The sequence below is a fragment of the Haemaphysalis longicornis genome, unplaced genomic scaffold (assembly GCF_048455015.1).
Source record: "Haemaphysalis longicornis isolate Haplotype H1 unplaced genomic scaffold, Haemaphysalis longicornis Haplotype H1 scaffold_5, whole genome shotgun sequence".
Classification (NCBI taxonomy): Eukaryota; Metazoa; Arthropoda; class Arachnida; order Ixodida; family Ixodidae; genus Haemaphysalis; species Haemaphysalis longicornis.
Window position 1 is genome coordinate 116374961 of NW_027526385.1, and position 19282 is coordinate 116394242.

At 49.7% G+C, this 19282-nt stretch overlaps 1 protein-coding gene across 1 annotated transcript in view; it reads left to right on the forward strand.

Annotated features, from left to right (window-relative positions):
• The first annotated feature begins 3012 nt into the window (after positions 1-3012).
• Positions 3013-19282, forward strand: part of LOC144138697 (uncharacterized) — a 218673-nt gene continuing 202403 nt past the window's right edge. The window contains exon 1 of the mRNA XM_077671099.1: positions 3013-3978. Within this exon, the coding sequence (XP_077527225.1) occupies positions 3102-3978 (877 nt within the window). The 5' untranslated portion in view covers positions 3013-3101. The remainder of the gene's footprint in view (positions 3979-19282) is intronic.

Genomic DNA, 19282 nt, shown 5'->3' on the forward strand with positions numbered 1-19282 from the left:
AAAGGAGCCATGAAGAGAAAATACAACTTCGCTTAATTTGAAAGAACTACGATTCAGTATCTTACTCAGCTCCATTAGAGCCACAAAAGATATTTTTTAACGAAAAAAAAGCAAGTATTTAAAAACTTTCAAATTTTGCGCCACAGTGACGTGTTATGAGCAAGAACGACGTCTTACGGGCCAACAATATAACCTAATTTTCAGTGCGTTAACCGCACGTTAGCATTCAAGTGATGCGGTCAAATGGAACTAGAGGCCCCATTACTGACGTCCAGACATGTGTCGTCGCGACAGGTCAATTAGGCGGCCGCCAATCGCACAAACAAGGTTCCGTGACGTCATAGAAAAGTTGCGAGCAATTGGTTAGGGGTCGCGACTGCTTCACACGTTTTCTTTAATATCTCCGTTATTTTTTCGAAGATTGCGATGATATTGGTATCATTGTTATCGGGACTAAGCCGTCTTTTTAATTTAATTTAATTTTGTCTTCATGGCTCCTTTAAAGGGTATATTACTGAAGTACAGAAATAAAAATGCAAAAGAAACACATTTTAGCTTAACTAGTTTGCACAAGATGGCGGTCGCTCTCTAGCAAGTGATGGATTTATTTCTTTATAGCAGTGCAGAGGCGATAATTTATAAGATAAGCAAACTAGGCCGTCAGAAACATGTTTTTATGAAACTGTAAACTTCCCGTATTGGAGGATGAATAATTAAGAACCATAGCAGCATGATTATGCGAGTCCCCTTAAAGAGACAGGCTACCGGTTTTTGAGAGTGCAATGTCCTCTAGCTCATTTGAAAGCCAACATTTTCTATGGTGGTGTAACCGCAAAGAATTTCCAAATAAACAGATGCAAATAATCTTATTTTGGCACTAAACTTTCTGAAGACTGGAAGGTGGCGCCGTGTAGTGTAAAAACCTGACACTACTGTTCGGGTCCAAACAACTTCGTCGGTTTCAGTGTGCGACTCAAAAACTGAATAAATGAATAGGAAAGACTGCAGATTGTTGCTGTTTTATCCGGGGATGAGGTTTTAAATACTTCTTTTCATCTCACGTGCAGTTAAAGGTGTGTTACAGCAAGGTTAACTGTCACGGTTGCAAAACATTTGTTTTGGGCGTGAGAAATAAGGCTGGCAGGTCTAAAAATCCCGCTCTCAAAAGTTCTAGAGCACTATTAGCAAAACCGTTTCTGCTTAATCTGCTTGGAGTGATGCCCTTTCATTTGGGATAGAAAAAACATACTCGGGAAAAATCATTTGTCTGTCCCTTTAAATCTGTGAGAACAGTGTGACTGCACAAGTAATAGCACTCTCACCAATGACAAAAATTGGTGGGTGGTTTTTCGAACGAGACATGAAATCCCGAAAAGCGGGGCGGTGTTTTGCCATAACCTGCTGCAAAACACACCTTGGTTTCTTGCCTAAAAGACATGAAAGTCCCGCAAAGCGGCCAGGTCTTTTGCTAACAAGACACCTCCCACAAGATGACGTGGAGTTTTGCAGAAGTATCCACATAGAAACTGTCAGTTCACTCGTATACTGCCAAACATGAGATACAAGATGCAACCCCTCTTAATACAGCTGAGTACCTCAGCAATGCTGCTTTAGTTAGCAGCAAATATAATTTCCTCGTCTATAAAACTGCGGCCATGACTGGCGGACGCTCTTGATGACGGCTGAAAATTCGTAATCACTTTCGAACGTTTCAGCTTCCCGACATCGTTGAGCTTCGCGAGGAATTCTCACTCAAAGCTGGCGCGGTAATGAATAAGGTCTAACGATATTTTCTAATTTCGATCCCGGAGGTTGACAAAACTCTGCGTATGGTCACCGCGTCCATGAACGCAAGGATGATTACAATGACGTTAATATTTCGTCGTAGAAAGGAACATATGGTTGTACGTTATGTATGCAATGCATAACTGCTTTTGTGTGAAGTGAAAAGTTGCTGGCTGTTAGATTTTATGTATTTTCCCAACGTTGGCGTGTTGAGTGTTCTTTGCATCTGCATAATGTAAGGCCCATTTGTCTGTTCTCAGAAGAGACCGGTAGCATAGTAAAAAAGATGGCGACGGTGATTGTGATGATGATAGGTTGGGCGTGCATAGCTCACCGATTTCCGTCGCTGTAAAAACATGAACCAAGCAACGGCAGCAATTGAACTCAACGATGAAAGACACAAATCGCACAGACCTATCAGTAAACTTACAAATGACTCGCAACCTCTGTGGCAGAGGAGAAGGGATGTTTTCCATCATTCTATTCTAATAAGCTCTGTGTTCCATGCGATTCATTCATTCCATCTGATTGCTTTTCTCGTCAGAGTGCTGCTTTTCATACAATCCTGCTGTAATAACGTTTAGTTGACGCTATATTGGCGTTATTGAAAGTTTATTCTCGTATTTAAGCAACCATACAGTTATCGGCCTTTATTTCCCCCTCCCCCAACAACCACTTCCTCCTTCCTCCTCCTTCATACCAAGAAATCAATGGCAGGCGCAAAGCGTCAGAAACAAAACAGTCTGTGCCACCCTAGAACCGTGTGAGCGATGTTACGTTTTGGAATTACCTTCTGGAGTTCTTTCCCGTATTTTTTTCAGTTGTTTTTTGCAGCTTAAGTACCCAGATGTGAGCGCAAAAGTGTCGTTATTAACAGAGTTCGCCCGTGCTAACAGGCACTTTGCGCTTGCACCACGGTGGAAGGGCGTAGTCTTATCTGACCCCTGCCCGTGCATTCTGACCCCTGACTGTTTTGAAGGCGCGCACAGCGCGCAGATTATAAAGCGGACGTAGCGTGGCCGAGTGTGTACGTGCATGGAAGAGACGCGTATTTTCCTTGAATCTGTTTCTCATCCTCTGGCTTGTTTCATTTCAGGGTACTCCGCCGACAAGGCAGCCCCGTGCGACCAGAGGATATAATGCTTCCGACACAGTCGCTTTGCTGGCGCGGCATTCTTCGGAGCTAGCCGACGTGTCCGCTGACCTCGCGAAGCATAAATCACGCCCGCCTACCGGCGCGCGCTCTTCTTGTTTCTCCATTTTTCTACTTCTCTCTTTATTTATTGTGTTCGTTCGCCGCATCGAGCTCCACCGCGATGAAGGTCTGCAGCACGGGGGAAGCAAAGGACGACGCTTCAGCCTCCGAAGCAGACGACGAACCCGTTTTCCGGCCCCTGCGTCGGAGTAACTGGACAGCCTTCCGAAAGAGGGGGCGACGTACCACTCCTAACCAGTCAGCACAAAGCAGTGACGGCGAGGTGAATCTAGGTTGTAGTCACCCGCCATCTGACGGCAGCTACGAGAACGAGCGAAACAGTGCGGCGAATGTCAGCCGGCGGCGAGAAGCAGACGACGACGGCCCTCCGAGCTACGCCTCAGCGATTCTGGTGACGTCAGAGCCTTTCGATCACTCTTGCGCGTGCTGCCCGGTGGCTCCGCCATGCGGCGATCGCGGGAACCACGTCGTCCCGCTCGGCGCTCCGCCAGATCCTCCGGAGAGCCCCGATGAGCGGGAGGTGAACGTGGACGATGCCGGCCCCTGCGTGAGCGCTTCCTCGAGCGTCGCGGGTCGCCCAGGGCCCGGGATACGAGCGGCCACGCTGGCTCGGCACCGCAGCGACGTCGTGGCAGGAGCCACCCGGCTCGAGCCGGGGTCCGTGCACCACGAAGTGCTTCCCGACATCCTGAACGCGCACCTGCCGCCTCCGTACGCCACCCTGCCCCCGCCGTCTTCGTCGGCCAGGCGGCACCTGCCTCCGCCTCCGAGGCTTAGGCCTCCGCGCTGCGTTGTGGATACCGAGGTGGTGGAGCCCAAGCACTGCTGCGGAGTCCTGGTCACCCAGACCGTCAGCATCCGCTGGTTCATAGTGATGATCGCGTTCGTCGGTCTGTGCTGTGCTATCGTGGGCACCGTGCTGGGTGCGCTCAAGGCGACCGGACGCGAGCACCTCACCGTCTCCCTGCTCATGATCGGTGAGTGGCCTCCGCGTCCCGGGAGCTTGCTTTTTCAGCTGATGCGGCCCTCCACGACTACGGACGCTACACGCGTCGATTTCGGCCATTGCTCCGCGGTTTTGCTTGCGAAACGGGGAAAGCGAAACTCCGCTTCTGAGTGTTTATGTTGCGATCAACTGAGAAATGCACGCTGGGCATGCTTGCGCGCGTCCTCTTTCCGCATCGATACAACGGCCGTGCCGCACAGCTGACAGCTCGCAGAGGTTGGCCTGACGTCGCGGCCGTTTGCGAGGTTTACGTTTCAGCCATCTGTTTTCAAGCGGCACGTGTGCGGTAAGCGATGTAAACACGAAACTTAGGCGAGGGCATGGCGCTAGTGGATTAGATCTGGGTTTGCCCTCTTTCGCTGTTTTTGTTTCCATAAGGGATGTGCAGCAACAACGAAAGCTATCGATAAAAAGAAAAAAAGGTGGGGACGCAAATCGAATTAGCGCGCGCGTTGCGGCTGTTGCCGGAAGTGGCGCATCGGGATGTTGCTTGTTTAGCTGTCGAAGTTCCGCGGGGACGGAATTTCATCTCGGAGGGCCGTTGTTGTTCTTTAATTTGCCAGTCGGCGGGAAAGTTTCGCTTTCACTTTTCGGGGTGCCGAAATTCGATTTGCTATGTTAGGATGCTTTTACCGTTTCAACAGAGGCACCGGCCTTCGACAGTAAATTATTGTGACGAAGGCCGGTCCCTTGGCCGAAACGTGAAAAGCGTATCTTTTTTTTACTCTCACAAAAGTCAGTCCCTTGATTGAAATGTTAAAAGAATTGCTTTTTTTATTCTGACAAAAGTCGGTCCCTCGGCTGAAACGTTAAAAACATTGTTTTTTATTCTTACAAAGGTTGGTCCCTTGGTGAAACGTTAAAAAATTACTTTTTCATTTTGACGAAGGTCAGTTCATCGGCTGAAGCGTCAAAAACATTTCTTTTTATTCTGACGAAGGTTGGCCTCTTAAAACGGAAATGTTAAAAGCATTGCTCTTTTATCCTGACGAAAGTCGGTCCCTCGGATGAAACGCTAAAGAAATCGTTTTTTATTCTGACGAAGGTTGGTCTCTCGGTTGAAACGTTAAAAAGCATTGCTTTTAATTCTGACGAAGGTTGGTCCCTCGGCTGAAACGTTAAAGCATTGCTTTTTCGACCGGTGCCACTTATTTTCTTCACTATATGTACAGCATCTGCTACTGACAGAACGTCGGCATTTTCGTTGTGTTTGCTGCCAATTGGACGAAGTAGGCTATATTCAGTAGCTATGGGCCCAAAGCTTTTCGGCCGTAGTTCGAAGTTAACGGTGCATCCTCTCAATGGGCAAACGCGTGGTATAGCGGCGGTATTTCCTTAAAACGCGCCTGCAAACACGTCCGAACGATTTTCGCGGTCGTGTCACTGCTACTTCTGGGAATTCCCTCTCCGAGAGCGGCGCCGAATAAGCGGGGAACCCGTTGGCAGCGCGCGATCCGGGCGCCGTTCTTTCGCCGGCGTGTGTCCTATTTGGGTCCTGCGCCGCGCGGCAAAGCCTTGGCGCAAAAGTAGGACGGTCCCTTCCGGATCTCGCGCTGCGGCGCTCGCGGCCGCCGACAAGTGACCGAGCTGCGGCGTTCGCTGGGGCCGGCGATGTGCCGCGGCTGCTCTGATCTATGCAGTTATCGTTGAATCATGCCCCACTGCAAATATCTGTGTTCCGTATCGAGTTTTTCATCTTCTTCATGTACGGCAAACCTTGGGGACAAGTGTACGTGGGACCATTCTCGACAGAGTCGTGTTCTGTCATAGTTCAATGAATTGTCATTCGTCTCTCTACAAACTTGGTTCAAACGCCAGAAAGTTGCTTGCTTAGCCATTCGAGTGCTGCTTAGAAACGCACGCCATTCAAATAAGGGAGTTCATGCCGTGTTGAGATCGCACCGTTTGTCCCTATTTAACGAGTAATACCCAAACACGCAGACAGGTCTGAACCAATGTGAAAACGCGCTGCTGCCGACTTCCCTTCTAGATGACATTGTACGCGTATGCCATAAGTCCAAGCGTCACCGTTGACTTCTCAGCTTTGACTATAAATGGGCGCAAGTTGACCAAGCTACTGCTGCGGAGGGCGTGGCATGTTGAATGCCAACTGGGATCAGCTAATGCACTGCTGATTGGACCGCGGACCAGCCGCACACAGAAAATAGCTCAACTGGTCTCAGCTTATGCCCAGCTGGTCCTAGCTGGTGCCACCTTTCGAACAAGTTGAACACAATTGCATATTTTCTCTTTTGCTGGTTTCTTTATATGTGCCATGGAACGGAATGAATTGTCTTCCTTTGCCCCTGTTCTTTGGTAGCCTGCTTTAGACTAATAACGTAATTCGCAAATTCGCTATTTTATTGATTGATTGCAGGATTTAACGCGCCGAAGCACAACGCAGGCGATGAGGCGCGCGTAGAGGAGGGCTCCGGATTAATTTTGACCGCCTGGTGATCTTTAACGTGCGCCGAAAGCTCGTACACCCGAACGTTTTTTTTTTTTTTTTTGCTTTTTTTGCTTTTCGCCTCCATCAGAAATGCAGCCGCCGCGGCCGGGAATCTAACCCGCGTCCTCGTGCTCAGCAGCACAACGCCCTAGCCACTGAGCCACCGCGGCGGGTGATTTTCTATTTTAAGTTATTTGTTGGTGAAACATTTATTGTGCGACTGGTCTCCATATTCATCGCAGTTCTGCTTAAAGAAAGTGAGAAATAGTGAAAACATAATCTGATTGCTGTAATGGTTTTTCATTCACTGTTGCTGAAGAAGAGAGTACGCCAATGTTGATCAAAACCATCTGTTAGTAGAAAAAAGCCTGAAGAGAGGGCTTAAACTGAATACAATGCGTCGTGCTGCTCGTCATTCCGATGGTGGCGACACCGAATTGCGAAAGCATTTCAACCTGCGCGAACGCTGTCAATGACAGTGCATGCCGCAACTGCACTAGATGGTTTGTGTGAGAGCATAAACGACCCGCGGTTAGCGCTTGCGACACCGCACCTGGCCCGAGCGTTCAAGAGGGCTGTTACTATAGGTTCCCCGAGTGGTCTTTCAAAAGTCGCGCCTTTCTGCGTGCCTACCACGTCCCTCTTTCGACGAAACGAAAGATGGGGAACAAAAATAAATAAAAAAAAACGATTATGCCCCCTTCCCCGGCGATTTCAGCATCTCCCGGCGTTGAAGCCGTCCGTCAGGAGGCGCCGAACCGTTTCGAAGCATATAATAAAGTGTGGGTGGGCAAAAACTTGTCGAAAGATTATGTAAAGCTGTATTCGAGATTAGCGAAGCTTTTTTTTTTTTTTTTTAGATATATAACAGAGGCGGCGTCCTTATAACCGGGCATGTTAAAGGTGATGGCAGTATTCTTCGGCAATTCGAAAGAGGTTAAGCTTACTTAGCGCTCCAGGATGTTGGTAGATTATGGTGGCAGAAGATCAGGGCGGATCGTTCTCGAAACTTAAACATACAGGGCCCGAAATAAATGAGAAGAAGCGAAGTTAGAGGGAGAACATGAAGACGTGTTCCATATTTGCTTCGCCTGAGGGCGCTGTTACACAAGCCTCGAAGACGAGCTCAGTGAAGTCGATCCATTGCGTCTTGACTTTTTATCAGTGACGCATCCCTAATTCATGTGTGGCATGGTGCTAGGTCGCTGCGTATTCACGATGTCCCAGACGTCGTGCACACATCCTCGAGGCGTGCAGGTGAAGGGAAACATTGGCGATACCTCGAAGGCCGCAATATCCGGAGACCAATGCCTATTTCTGTCCGTGTGGTGTTTGGTTTGACCGTATTAGTTTGGTTTGACCGTATTATAGTTTGGTCTGACCGTATTATCGCGGAGCCCTCGTTCAGTTCGCTTTTTCTATTCTGTAGCATCTTTCTTCTGACGCCAAGCCGTGTGTGTGTGTGTGTTTTTTTTTTTTTTTTTAAGAAAGGCATGCGGCGTGCGTCTTTGCGAGCTGACCGACCGGAAGATGCGGGTGTTACGGAGAGCCATCGACCCATCTTGGGTTACAGCGCGGCAGCAGCATTCCCCCCCCCCCCCCCCCCCCCCCATCTCCCCCCCTGCGTCTGCACTGGCCGCTTTCGGGCTCCGGGCCCTCGGTGTAGTTCAAACGACCTTTCTGATTTTTTCTTTTTACTGTTTATTTTAGCTTGTTTTGACCGAACTACCTTCTCTACGTCAATAATTCTCCAGGCGCGCGTTTTCGGGTTCAAACCTTGTGCCTGTGTGTGATTGGACCTTTTCGCTTTGGCGGGAACATGGCTGATTGGTGTTAGCAAGCGTATCCCCGATTGGGTACAGAAACTTGGGGTGGAATGCGCGTTGTTCCCACGAGTCCACTTGAAGCGAATGTAAACCCTCTCCACCGGGTTCACGGGGCGGGCGGCCTGCACAAGGGAGACGCAGAGACGCGCCCCCTGTCGTTGGGCCCTTTCGCCGGTAGAGCGCGAACTTGTCAGCCATGTCCCGTTATGTGCGAATGAAAGTAGAGCGACTGCTCCGGTTAAGCAGTGGTCCCGGGTTAGAATCCTGGAGCAGGACGAATTTTTCGTCAACTGCGAAGTTTCTGAGAAAGCTGCATAGCTTTCCTTTGTAGCCCTATGGCTGCATTTAGGTGGATGTCAAACTTTCATTCGCAGAAACTTACTCCACCTTGGGGTTTTCCCCTAAATCTGGTCGATTAGTCCCGTTAAGTACTGTTGCTCTAGTGACTGTTTTTCTCATTTGATGTAATTATAAGTGTATTCGTTCAAATTTGTATGTGTTGAATATAACCAATGTCATCAGTAAAGTAAACATGCTAACCTTAAAACTTCTTTGACGTCTCGACTTCGTCACCGCCGATCATCATGCCACCGTAACGGCAGCTATTGGACAAATTTCGTCGCTACAGTATTACTACAAGGTTAACATGGGGTTAAAAAAGATGCTGTTGACTATGTTCAGTGGTGGCCATATATTACGTCACTCATGCCCATAACACGTGACTAGTGCGAACAATATTTCTTGCGTTTTGGCAGTTAAAAACTCTTTCGGGGCTGGGATGGAGGGGATTGAAGTGATCGAACAGTCATGTTTCATCGTATGCCCCCTTTAAAGGAGACATGGAGAGAAAATACAACTTCATTTAATTTGAAAGAACTAAGATTCAGTATCTGCCTCAGCTCCGCTACAGCCACAAAAGATGTTTTTTAACGAAAAAAAAAACAAGAAGTATATAAAAACTATCAAATTTTACGCCAGAGTGCCGTGTTATGAGCAAGAATGACGTCATACAGGCCAACACTGAAACATAATTTTCAGCGCGTTAACTTCCCGTTAGAATTCAAGTGATGCGGTCAAATGGAACTAGAGGCCCCATTGCAGACGTCCAATCATGTGTCTTCGCGACAGGTCAGTTAGGCAGCCGCCAATCGCACAAACAAGGTTCCGTGACGTCATAGAAAAGTTGCGGTAAATTGGCTAGGGGGTCGCGACTGCTTCACACGTTTTCTTTAATATCTCCGTTATTTGTTCGAAGATTGCGATGATATTGGTATCGTTGTTATCGGGACTAAGCCGTCTTTTTAATAAACCGACTTGTATTTTGTCTTCATGGCTCCTTTAAGAACCTATAGCCATATGGCTTATTCAGTCAACCCACAAATAAGGAGATGCTGATATCGATCGATCAATCAGGCAGTGTTTCACGAATCCTTATTGATCGGGATAGTTTTATATATTCCGAACAATAAAGGAGCCCTGTACTGGGCTCGACGGAAACATTTTCTTCAACGTATGTCGAAATTTGATGTACTGGGAAATTCGTTTTAATCAAGTTTCGCAAAGTTGATCTTCAAATGTTGGCTCAATGTCTCGGTAGCCTCTCGTAATCGTAAAGAGCTGTAATGACTCCTCGTTTTCAATTCGACACCCGCATACACGATCGCTCGCGGCCTGACAAAACGTTCTCGCACAAAAGACGGCGCGTTACAACTCTTCTCACGCCGTCTCATATCACGCGGGAGAAGTTTCGAGTTGGCCCGACTCTTCTACGGTTCTTCGGAATAAATTATTGCCCGCATAGGAGGAAGTTCGTCCGCATGCATCAGCATACGATTAAGATCACCGTGCAGCGTATAAGGCCTCTCTTCTCCCGGCGTTACGTAACAAGGCCGACCGGCAGTGCGCGTGGTACTTACAACATGCACGTTTCCTGTCGCGCATACGTGACTGCGCATGCGTGCCAGCGCAACTGTTGAAACGTGTTTCTGAACTAGCCCGGAATAGAAGTACTGCCACCGTCGCCGCTTGAGGCTTTTTTTATCGCTCTCGGCCAGCGGGAAGAAAAGAGAGAGAAATCGAGACGTGGCCCAGGGGGAAATGCCGGTAGCCCAGCACAGCACAGCCAGCCGACCTGCTCCTATTTTCTGCGTCATTAGCGCGGCCATTCATTGGAATCGGAGCACGTTTTCCCCGGCCCGGCTGTGGCCGCGGCATATCGTACGAAAACGTCTGCGTGTCGTCGGCTGCGGCCTCTCCTCCTGCTGGAGTGAATTATGCGGAAAGTTGGCGGCGGCCGGAACTTTCTGCTGCCCCTCAAGTTTTCGCCGCTTTGGTGACTTCTCGCTGTAAAATACGTGGTTGCCGTATTTTCGCGCTTATAACCCGCCCTTCCACTTTCAGCCCGCGGAAAAGAAAAAAAGAAATCCTCGCGTATTGCCCGCACATTTGATACAGGAAAGGCTGCGCCAAAGCTACTGCCGAAGGCGCACATCACATACTATGCAGACGGAAAAAGCGTATATTTGGTGAGTAGAATACACTGACTGCAAGGCGAAAGTTACAATTCGCTCAATGTCACAGCTCTCGCTAAAGCTATCACGTGAGCCGCAGTCCTTACTGTTGTACACCAGGTCCTTCGGTTCCATCCATGTTGTTTGTTATGCAGCATTTTTTTCCAGCTTTTTTGCACAACCTCACCTGGAATCGCCCTCCATGCCTCGCCGATCCACTTGCAGAGTAGTGCCATGGAAGGCTTAGTCAGTGTTACTGCGTAGGAGCTTCACGGCACAACGCGCATTGCCGTGAAGCTGCACTAAAAGAAAAACTCCGCATAATATCCGCACCCCTACGTCGCCACTGAAATTTTCGCATTTCTGGTGCGGGTTATACGAGGGAAAATACGGTATTTTCTTCCTCTCCTCGACGAAACTTCAATCGCGGTGCAGAATTTTGTGAGGGGCTAACGTCCGTCATACAGAGTGACGAATATTTGACTTTGGCCTGAGATACTTGGCGGTCTTTGGAAACAGACACGAGAGCGCAGCGTTTGCCTCTTAGCTTTAACGCGGACTGAAATATTTTGTTTATTAACAGCGAAGCTATTTAGTGAATCGTAATTTTTCGTGTCCGCACTTAAAAATAGCTAGACATTTCAAAGCGCGCGCACGTGAGCGCGGGCCTCGCGCTGTGGCCGCCCGGCAGTTTACAAAACCAAGAAAATGCCTAGCGCTCGTGTGTGCGTGCCTCGCGGCGACCGGCCAGCGTCCCCGGCGCACGTTTTTCGAGCCAAGCATACCAGTACACTTCGACCGATTTGCCAAGATTGGCAAAAAAAAAATAAAAAAGAAACTCCTGCGTTCGCCTTAATCGTGGCAACACTTGCTCGGAGCGAGAAAGACGCGTCAAGGCGATGTCCAATGGTTGCCACTTCCAAAAAAATTACGGAAGCTCACACTTATAGCAACAATGGTGGTGTAAAGTAGTTGCGGCAGCAAAGAAGCAGCAAATCGGCGGCAATCGTGGACTTAAACCGTCGTGATGGTTGTGAAGGTTGCATACAGCTTCGCTAATTTCAATTGATTTGATTGATTGTGGGGTTTTAACGCGCCGACGCAACGCAGGCGATGAGGCGCGCCGTAGTGGAGGGCTCCGGATTAATTTTGACCACCTGGGGATGTTTATCGTGCGCCGAAATCTCGTACACACGGGCGTTTTTGCTTTTCGCCTCCATCAGAAAAGTTCGCTAATTTCAAGTCTTACGGGTTAGTGTGAGCTTTCTTTGTTCTCATTTTTTTATTACTATGGTCCTTCAAATAGCCGTGTTCGTAATTAGACCTATTCTTTCTCAAGATTTTGGGTTGGTCTTGCTAGGGGTCGCGAGGAATTGCCCCTACGACTGCCGTCCTTAGTTTTACGCTGTAATGCAGTGCTCGGAACGGCTTGTCTTCTCGTGGTGTTCATTGAATCGCGTGGTTTGTGGGTTCCCGTCTCGGAGGGCCTCCACATCTCGCCAAATACAGTCGAGGTGTTAGGAACTCGTAGTGACGCAGCTAATGGCTGTCGTGAATAGGCTGCCTAATTAGCAAAACGTTCCTCTCGAAGTGCAGGGTTCATGAACGTAGCGTTGCTGTCTGCTGGCTGACGGAAAAACGGTGACGCCTGACAGAATACGTTTTACCCAGGCCCAAACATGCGTTCGCATATTTAAGAGACACGGTGCTTTCGACGTATTTGGCGTCGCAGTTAAACTGCCTCTCGCATCACCTTGGCTATTGGTGGGAGGTCCCTTCGCTGTAATTTTAATCGTTCCATTGGCCTTGCGCTGTGCGAGGGAAACTCGCTGTGCTTTCTCTCTCTCTCTCTCTCTCTCTCTCTCTCTCTCTCTCTCTCTCTCTCTCTCTCTCTCTCTCTCTCTCTCTCTCTCTCTCTCTCTCTCTCTCTCTCTCTCTCTCTCTGCCTGGAAGAATGCAGTTGGATATTTAGAAGCCTGCCTATACTGGGAACTACTTCAACAGCAGCGAAGCAATAAATCGAAGGCTGTGTGCTGGAGAAACGCGCGGAGGTGAAGCACGTTGCAGGCATCGGGTGTAGTCTAATTTGTGCGTTTCCTTTTGTGCGTGTGTTAGTGTGTGTGTGTGTGTGTGCATGAACGAGACTGCACCCTAGAAAACACGACGGCTAAAGCATGGTAGAAGTCCCTTCGCATCAATTGAAACACGAGCGTCGGACGTTAAGTTCTACTCGGACATTCCTTCCTGCATTGTTTCGTCTCCACCAGGAAACGAACTGCCACCGCGCCCGCCTTGGTAGGCGACGGCTACATTCCGCGTCTGGGCCACTGCTACGTGATCTACACGCACTCCGGCGACTAATTGGAGTAGTGAAACGGCCATTAGGTAATGACGGACGCCGCCAGGTCGCTGCGCGCGTCCTTCGACGAGTCCGCGCTTACAGCAGAGGCCGCTCGCACAATGCAGTCCTCGACCATCCACCGCCGCGTCCAGGGAAGGCTGCACGCAGCAGCAGAGAGGGCACTCCGGCGAAGAAGCAGGTTTGTGGGATGCGATGATGTTGGCGGCCCTATCTCCTCGGCTGCCGGTCGCATCAGAAGACGTCCTCCTCCTCCTCTTCTTCATCTCGATCGGCGGCCTCTCCCGTAGCCGGCGCCGCCGTTCTGGAAACAAGGCCACGCAGGCTTCGGGAACGAGGACGGCCGCCACATGCCGCCGCCGCCGCCGAGCCGACCGGCCTTCTTTGCACACTTCTGCGGGGCCGGTGCGAACTGCTCGCTCGAGGTGCATAGCTCGCCCCGTCAAAATAGCGGAGCGGCGCCCACGCAGCGTCTGCGGGAGGAGATGACCGCCAAGAACAGCTGCGGTGGGAGTGGGCGCCTTGTCGAGTCCGATAGCGAGTAGGCAGGCATAGGTGGAGAGGAAGAGGCCGTCCACAATTTAGGTACCCAGAGCACACAGTCTCTGACCATTGGGGCTCAGTGTTTTTTCACTTACTGTTTTGGTTCGGGTTGAGATTTTTGGCCCAGAGTCTGTCCCCTAAGACGGCATGTGTCAGCGGAGTTCTGTGTTTACAAACACAACGGTCGATTTCTTTTAATTGAAAATGCTGGTAGACATATTTTGTGCGAACTGTGTTTCAGGTCGCTGTCATGTCGCGATTTCTAAAGTTGGCTTTCCCTTATTGTGAATACGCTTACAGCAAAGCTTGATTTACAGTCAGTTCTCCGTTTGGACGGTAGGGGCAACTGGGGTCGTACTAGCCTGAAATTCGCCGCTGTAACGAAAACGTTTTTGCAAAAAGAAAACAAAACAAACGAACAAACAAAGAATCAAACAAACTTACTCCAGGCACGCGACAGGGGGAGAAGTAGCCGCTGCAGCCAACATTGTTTCGTACAAGTGATCGGACGGTTTGGCTGGCAGCACAAAGTCGCGGGTCAAATTCCAAACCTCTCTACAGGGTACTTTTTCGCTCTGACAACCGCGAAATACCGAAACGCCGCGGTGTACGGGGCGATTGGCGTGTCCTCTGAATTTCCGCATTGCGCACATTCATCCCAAGCCAACCTCTGCTGTGCATGCGATGCCCGCACAATTATCCGGTGCGTGCAGATTGTTTGTAATAAACTAGGCGAACAGTGTACGCCACGTGCACGTGTAACACAACGTGGCGTCGTGAGTCCGGTTCTCGTTCCGGCGAAGGCGACGTCTCACGACGGAAGGCTGCCTCGCCCCCTCCTTCCACGACGACTCGGCTGAGGGCGACGACAACGACGGTGCACAGACCGCGCGGCGAGCGCATACGGCGACCGCGGTTCGGGCGAGGTAACGAGTCCGGCAGTCCGCTAATTAGGCGCTGTCGTCGGCCGTCGACGAATCACCTGGCCAGCTGTGGCGGGGTTCGCGAAATCGCCCATTCCACTTGCCGCCCGCACTCCTCCTCCTCCCCGGAGGATTATTACACGTTGTCGAGGAATTGGATCGGAACAGTGCTCGCTGGCTGTAGGGTGGAGGAGGGAAAAGCGGGGCTGACGTGCCCCCACCCCTCCCTCTTTACATCTCATTAATTGAGGTTCGGGCGCGCTGGGTATTGGACGGTGCGGATTAAATCGTCCAATTATGACGTCCTGCGCGGCCTGGCTTGGCAGAGCGGGCGTGGAAGAGCTCGTCGCTGTCTGTGTTCGACAGGTACTAATTTGCGCCGAAGACCGTTGCTACGTGGTCCGTGGAGAGCCATCTTTTCGTCTGAGGCCAGTGGAGTGAGTTGGAAGTGGGTTTGTGCGAGGATTGGAACGGTGGGGCGGACGTTTTCGTGCGCACGAGAACGTTTTAGAGCAGTAGGGCCCGAAGCTTTGATGGGGTGGGATAGCGGACGGTATTAATTACTGCGTTACGAAGGGAAGGCGTTATTTGTACGCAAATAATGGCAGTCGCGATGAAATTGGAATATTCGTTGGTGTTAAATGTGAGCTTTAAAGGAGGTGTAGGTTAATATGGTACTGTTGAATTGTAGTGAGCTTCGTTTGAGATATTACATTTTGACGGGAGGCTGTGTTACGTATTCCAGGACAGCCCTGTTGGTGAACTTACTGGGTAAGTGCGCCATGCGACAGTAGGACTCGCATAGAAAAAGTAGCAACGCGATTTGTGACTTTGCGGTCGATATTTTTGTGTTCGTGTTTCAATTTTTTGTACGACTGTATGCACGCGCGTAGGATCTCCATTGGCCTATTCTGTTCGAGCCCCAGGGTTACACTTATATGTTAATTCCCTTTTAGAGGGTATATTGCTGGCTACTGCCATTGCCGTGCTTTTTTTTTTCTCGTACTCCTAGATTTAATCACCAGCCGTTGCGCTGACTCCGGTAAATCAACATTTCTTTGTATTTTTCTGGCTCGTTATTGGGCATATCGCACCTATTCGTTTTTTTTTCTGTTTTTGTTTTTTCAGCAACGAGGGAGCCTATCAACCGCTGCAGCAGCCAGGCGCGCACTACTCGATAGTGCTACTCCCTTATGGCACCGTCCTTAGAACACGGTGCGATGTGTTCACTGCTCCGATAATGCTGTCACGTCAAAGCTGCGATGCTCTGATCGATCACCGGTGGAAAGACCTGGGCGTATAGACTGTTTCGCGTACCGACCAATCCCTTTGCAGGGTGTCAAGGTGTGCGTGTGTGGGGTGAGCACACGAAGATCGGACGGCGCAACACTCTGTTTCCGAGTCGGTACAGGCCGGTGCTATGCAGAACTGTGATGAAACGTGGTTACAGCCTCCTGTCTCCGCTTAAAGCGACCCAAAAGATACTAAACTACACTTATTTACGAAGGGAATTAGCAGAGCTGATCTAAGGTATCATTTTTCCGTTAAAGTATTTTCTCAAAAACTAAGAGGAGATAAAGACGGGGGGAGGGAGCTTTTATTTTGGTAGGATGACTCTAGATCAAGTGGGAGTAGAAGGTCGGGTTTTTGTCACCTGGCATTTGGTGAGGCTGGAACCCACAGTTTGAGCGTTGGAAGCCTCGAGACTACCCGCTAGGCCATTGACAATGAGCAGCAGGAAGGTTGCGGCAGTGTCGCAAGGTGACCAGTAGAAGGCGCCACGTGAATAACAGGATCAAAAAATACTCCGCTAAATGCCTAAAAAACTCTCCTTTGGGGGAGCTTCTAAATGACTCCCTCATAGCGGAGTAACTAAAACTTCCGTTTATGGAGTGCGCTAGCGGACAAGCCACGTACTCCCTAATCCGGATTATATCCGTTTAGAGGGCAGGACTTGCCTTCATTGACTTGGGAGCTCTCTGTCGCATGCAGTGGCGCGCCTTTTTCAGCGGTCCAGTTGTTGTCCCCGGCGTCCAAACTCCTTCACAACTGTGCTTTCAAACTTTCGTTCTCCGCCGTACGTGTTTTAATAAGGAACATTAAACTTTGGTACAACAGAGTTGAAGGTGACGACGTTTGGTCGCCAGGTGCGACAAAAGAAGGCAGCCGGGGCCTTTTCCTTATCTGCCCCTCGTCACGTCGTTTCCCGCTACGGCACACCCTCGGGGCGCCTCGGGCGAGGCGGTTGCCGGTAGCTTCCTCGGGCGATCTACGAACTCGCTGACCCAAGGAACCGAGTGCGAGTGACGTTCGCGCTTTGTATGCACGGAAGGCGGCGGTCTTCTTGAATGGACGTCTTAGGGAACACCTGATACGGGTTTTACGTTGGCGTCTGTCCAGCTAGCTGTTCGCACGTCTTCGTTCGTGGGCTTTCTCTCACTTATTTGGCGGCTCTTCTTCTGCCCGCATGTTATAATGCATACGTACCACCCTTGAAAGAAAAAAAAAAAAAAAGAGCATTTGTATTCGGCACGGCAAGCGCCTCAAAGATGTAGAAAGTATAAGGAAATATTTCACGGCTGTTCCCCGAATGTAAGCCGTATGTCGCTAAAGCCAATCTTTTGACATTTCTAACATCAGGGGTTATCCAATTATGGTGTCATTGGTTATCTGTTTCGATGTGAGAGATGCGCCACTGACGTCATTCCTGGCGGTGCGCCACGTTTTCGTGCGGAAGCATTGCACGCCTCATGATGCAGAAAACCCGCCGTTGCCCACACCGGATGGCTGGGAAAAGCCGCGTGCTGCGCGCCGTCATTACAAAAAGAAAAAGAAAAATATTGCCAGAAACGGAACTTAAACTACGGGTGCGCGCGCTGACGGGAAAGTGACTTGAAGTACGCCAGCGCCTCATCTTTCCAAAACGAACACGGCTTTCCAATTGCTTTAAATATGATCCGGGGGGAGGGCGGGGGTAGGAAAAGTAGGTGAAAATACCTGGGGAACTTCATTCAGTCAGTTCATTTGCTTCGAAGCCAAAAGCGTGGCGATTATTAGAGATTTCTCCACCGTTGCACGCGAATCACTCCCACAGTCACAGCTATTTTCCTCGTGCTCATATTGTGCTCACATGCCGTCACGTTCACCTAATTATTCACCAGGCTGATCCCTCTACCGCCTCCGGTGTAAGCGTCGAGGTAGCGGACTTGGGTCGTGTTCTGGAGATCGGATTAAATCCCACACGAACCGAAATGGAAGTTTATTCGTTAATTTGCTCTTTACTACGGCCGTCATTTTGGTACCACTCGTGCTGACGTCACCGCCGACACCTCTGAGGCTCTTAAGGAGAGCCTTGATATTGCACATAATGAGCTCGCGCTTCTTTCCTCCATAACCCGCCGCGGTGCACCATGGCTCAGTGGCTAAGGGGTTCTGCTGCTGAGCACGAGGTCGCGGGTTCGATTCCCGGCCGCGGGGGCTCCTTTTCTGATGGAGGCGAAAAGCAAAAACGCCCGGTGTTCGAGATTTCGGCGCATGTTAAAGATCCCCAGGTGGTCAAAATTAACCCGTTGCCCTCCACCACAGCGTGCCTAATCGCCTGCGTTGCGTCGGCCCGTTACACCCTACAATCAATCAATCAATCAATCAATCAATCAATCAATCAATCAATCAATCAGTCAATCAATCTTCGCTCCATAGCGACCCAGGGTGAAGCCAATGTGTTTTCGAATTTGAAAGAGCGCGTAAGCGGACTTAGGTTCCCCGAGTACATTTGGCCGCTGACCTTCCGTGGCGCGTGTCTTCAACGCTAGGGCATATGCCCTCCTGAATGAAATAGGAATCCGTTTAACTAGGGTGAGTGGAAACGTAAGAAGCAACGCCATGTTTGGCAAGAATAGCGTTTATTCACCGATGGGCACTTCTTTCAAGGAAGTCAATGTGGGCATGTTGTTTCATGCATTTCTTTTGAGGCTCGGGCAGTCAGGAGCGAAAGCTGGGAAGACATAAACGCTAGGAGTGACCGAAAGAAGGAATTTAGGAGCGAGCGCGAAAATGGCCAGCAGACTCTCCACTGGTGCGAAGGAAGCAGGAACTTCCTCGGCCTATTCACGAACTTCGTCATCCTCTGCTCGTAATTACGCTAACAGCGTTCGCTATGTAGTTCGCAATTCACGTTCCGTCAGTCCAAGTTTGGATTTCGAGAGTGAGAACAGCAGCTTCCGTTCAGCAGCTACGCCATGAACTTTCGGAGCTATTTATAACTCTCTCGGGATATCGTGGTGGCGTGGTCCGTCTCCAAAATACGGTTTGCGGCAAAGCTAACACTTTCGCAGATTGGGTACCTCTCTGTTTAACGTTTATATCTTGGAAAACGTCTCACTGAATTGGACGATAAGACGACATAATCGTTACGTCATATTTCCTTTGTCATAACTAGGTTTCTCTTGTCATAAATGCGGCATTTTATAGGTTTTCAATTTTAGAACATTTAGAAGTGTTTAGCGCCTGTGTCGTCTCTTTTTCCCTTCGTCCTGTGTGTCGCGCTGTTTTGTTGAATGATGTACCAACTTGCCGAACTACAAAGCCTGCTGAAGTTTTCAATAATTATTCTTGCGTTTTTGGTTTGGTTAAAAAAGCGTGTTTCGTGGCTGAAATTGGCGCTAA